Source organism: Mandrillus leucophaeus, unplaced genomic scaffold (genome assembly GCF_000951045.1).
Source record: "Mandrillus leucophaeus isolate KB7577 unplaced genomic scaffold, Mleu.le_1.0 Scaffold272, whole genome shotgun sequence".
Taxonomy (NCBI): Eukaryota; Metazoa; Chordata; class Mammalia; order Primates; family Cercopithecidae; genus Mandrillus; species Mandrillus leucophaeus.
The window spans coordinates 1,728,373-1,730,006 of NW_012102832.1; the positions used below are offsets into that span (position 1 = coordinate 1,728,373).

At 41.4% G+C, this 1,634-nt stretch overlaps 1 protein-coding gene across 1 annotated transcript in view; it reads right to left on the bottom strand.

Moving 5' to 3' along the window:
* The window catches only part of MED1 (mediator complex subunit 1), a 75,095-nt gene that overhangs the window by 33,064 nt on the left and 40,397 nt on the right, over positions 1-1,634 (bottom strand). Inside the window, exon 7 of the mRNA XM_011984740.1 lies at positions 1,216-1,287. Coding sequence (XP_011840130.1) covers positions 1,216-1,287 — 72 coding nt within the window. The remainder of the gene's footprint in view (positions 1-1,215; positions 1,288-1,634) is intronic.

A 1,634-nucleotide genomic window follows, 5' to 3' on the forward strand; every position in this document is an offset into this window, starting at 1 on the left:
GTCAGGAGTGCGAGACCAGCCTGGCCAAGATGGTGAAACAACCCGCCTCTACTAAAAATGCAAAACTTAGCCAGGTGCGGTGGCCGGCGCCTTTAATCCCAGCTACTCAGGAGGCTGAGACAGAAGAATCACTTGAACCCAGGAGGCTGCGGTTGCAGTGAGCCGAGATAGCACCACTGCACTGCAGCCTGGGCGACAAAGCAAGATTCTGTCTCAAAAAAAAAAAAAAATTAGCCGGGTGTAGTGGTGCATACCTGTAATCCCAGCTACTCAGAAGGAGGAGGCAGGAGAACTGCTTGAACCCAGGAGGCGGAGGCTGCAGTGAGCTGAGGTTGTGCCACTGCACTCCAGCCTGGGTGACAGAGCGACACTCCGTATTAAAAAAAAAAAAAATTAAAACATTAATTCTTGACCTGACCTCAGGTGGTCCACCCACCTCAGCCTCCCAAAGTGCCAGGATTAAAGGCGTAAACCACTGTGCCCAGCCTAAAACATCAATTTTTAAAATAAAATTATTTTTGTCACTACATAATTTTTTTTTGAGACAGCATCTCACTGTCGACTGGGCTGGAGCACAGTGGCACAATCACTGCTCACTGCACCCTCAAACTACTAATTTGAAGTGATCGTCCCACCTTAGCCTCCCAAGTAGCTGGGACTACAGGCACTCACCACCACCCATCTAAGCTGTTGTTGTTGTCTTTCTGCTAGAGACAGGGTCTCACTATGTTGCCAAGGCTGGTATTGATCTCTGAGCTCAAGAAATCTTGCTGTCTTGGCCTCCCAATGTGCTGGGATTAGAGGCATGGGCCACTTTGACTGGCTTCACTACTATTAAAGCCTATTTTTAGCACTTCAAAGCTTATTTTCATCTCTGTTTTTAAAACCCAAATAGGTTAATAGAATCCCAGGTAGGTTAAAAGTAGAATTAAAGCCAGTTCCACAACAACTAATTCCTTTCAGCCTGGAAATTGGAATGTTGGACATCTCAAAGATAATATTCTGTCTTCCAGCATTATGATCAATTAATGCAGGCACTGCCTATTGAAGATATCTTTGAAAGGCCTAATGTTGGAAGCTGAGCTACAGATTACAGTGTAAGTAGAAACTAGGAGTGACAAATAGTAGAAGAGTTGGCAAATTTCTAGGCATAAGGTGTCTTACAGATTTATACTGATTTTTCCAAACAAAAGCAAAAATATTAAAAATACTTACTTGTCCCCTGGAAGGTTATACAGATTAACAAGGCCCTTAAGGTGCTTAGAAAATTCATCAAAATTTTTTTCCCTATAAGGAGTTCACGGGAGAGGGGAAAGAGAGGAAAATACAACATAAAATTACTACTCCATCTTACAACAAAGTGCCAAAAATCACAGCTATATAAAACTGATTTTAACAATCAGCTTTAACTGTTTTCCTCAAAAGTTTTCTAGCATCAACGAAAAGTAGCAAAAGAAAAGAAAATATTTTCCTTTGTCTCTCTGCTCCATTTTTGCTGGAGAAGGTACCAATAAACAGGGTGAAAGTTAAAAGGAAGGTGGTCAAAACCTTTCTACCAGGTAGTTTTATTAGCTCCCAAGTAATGAAACCTGATTTAAATCAATTATTAACAACTTTCCTTTCTTTTTTTTTTT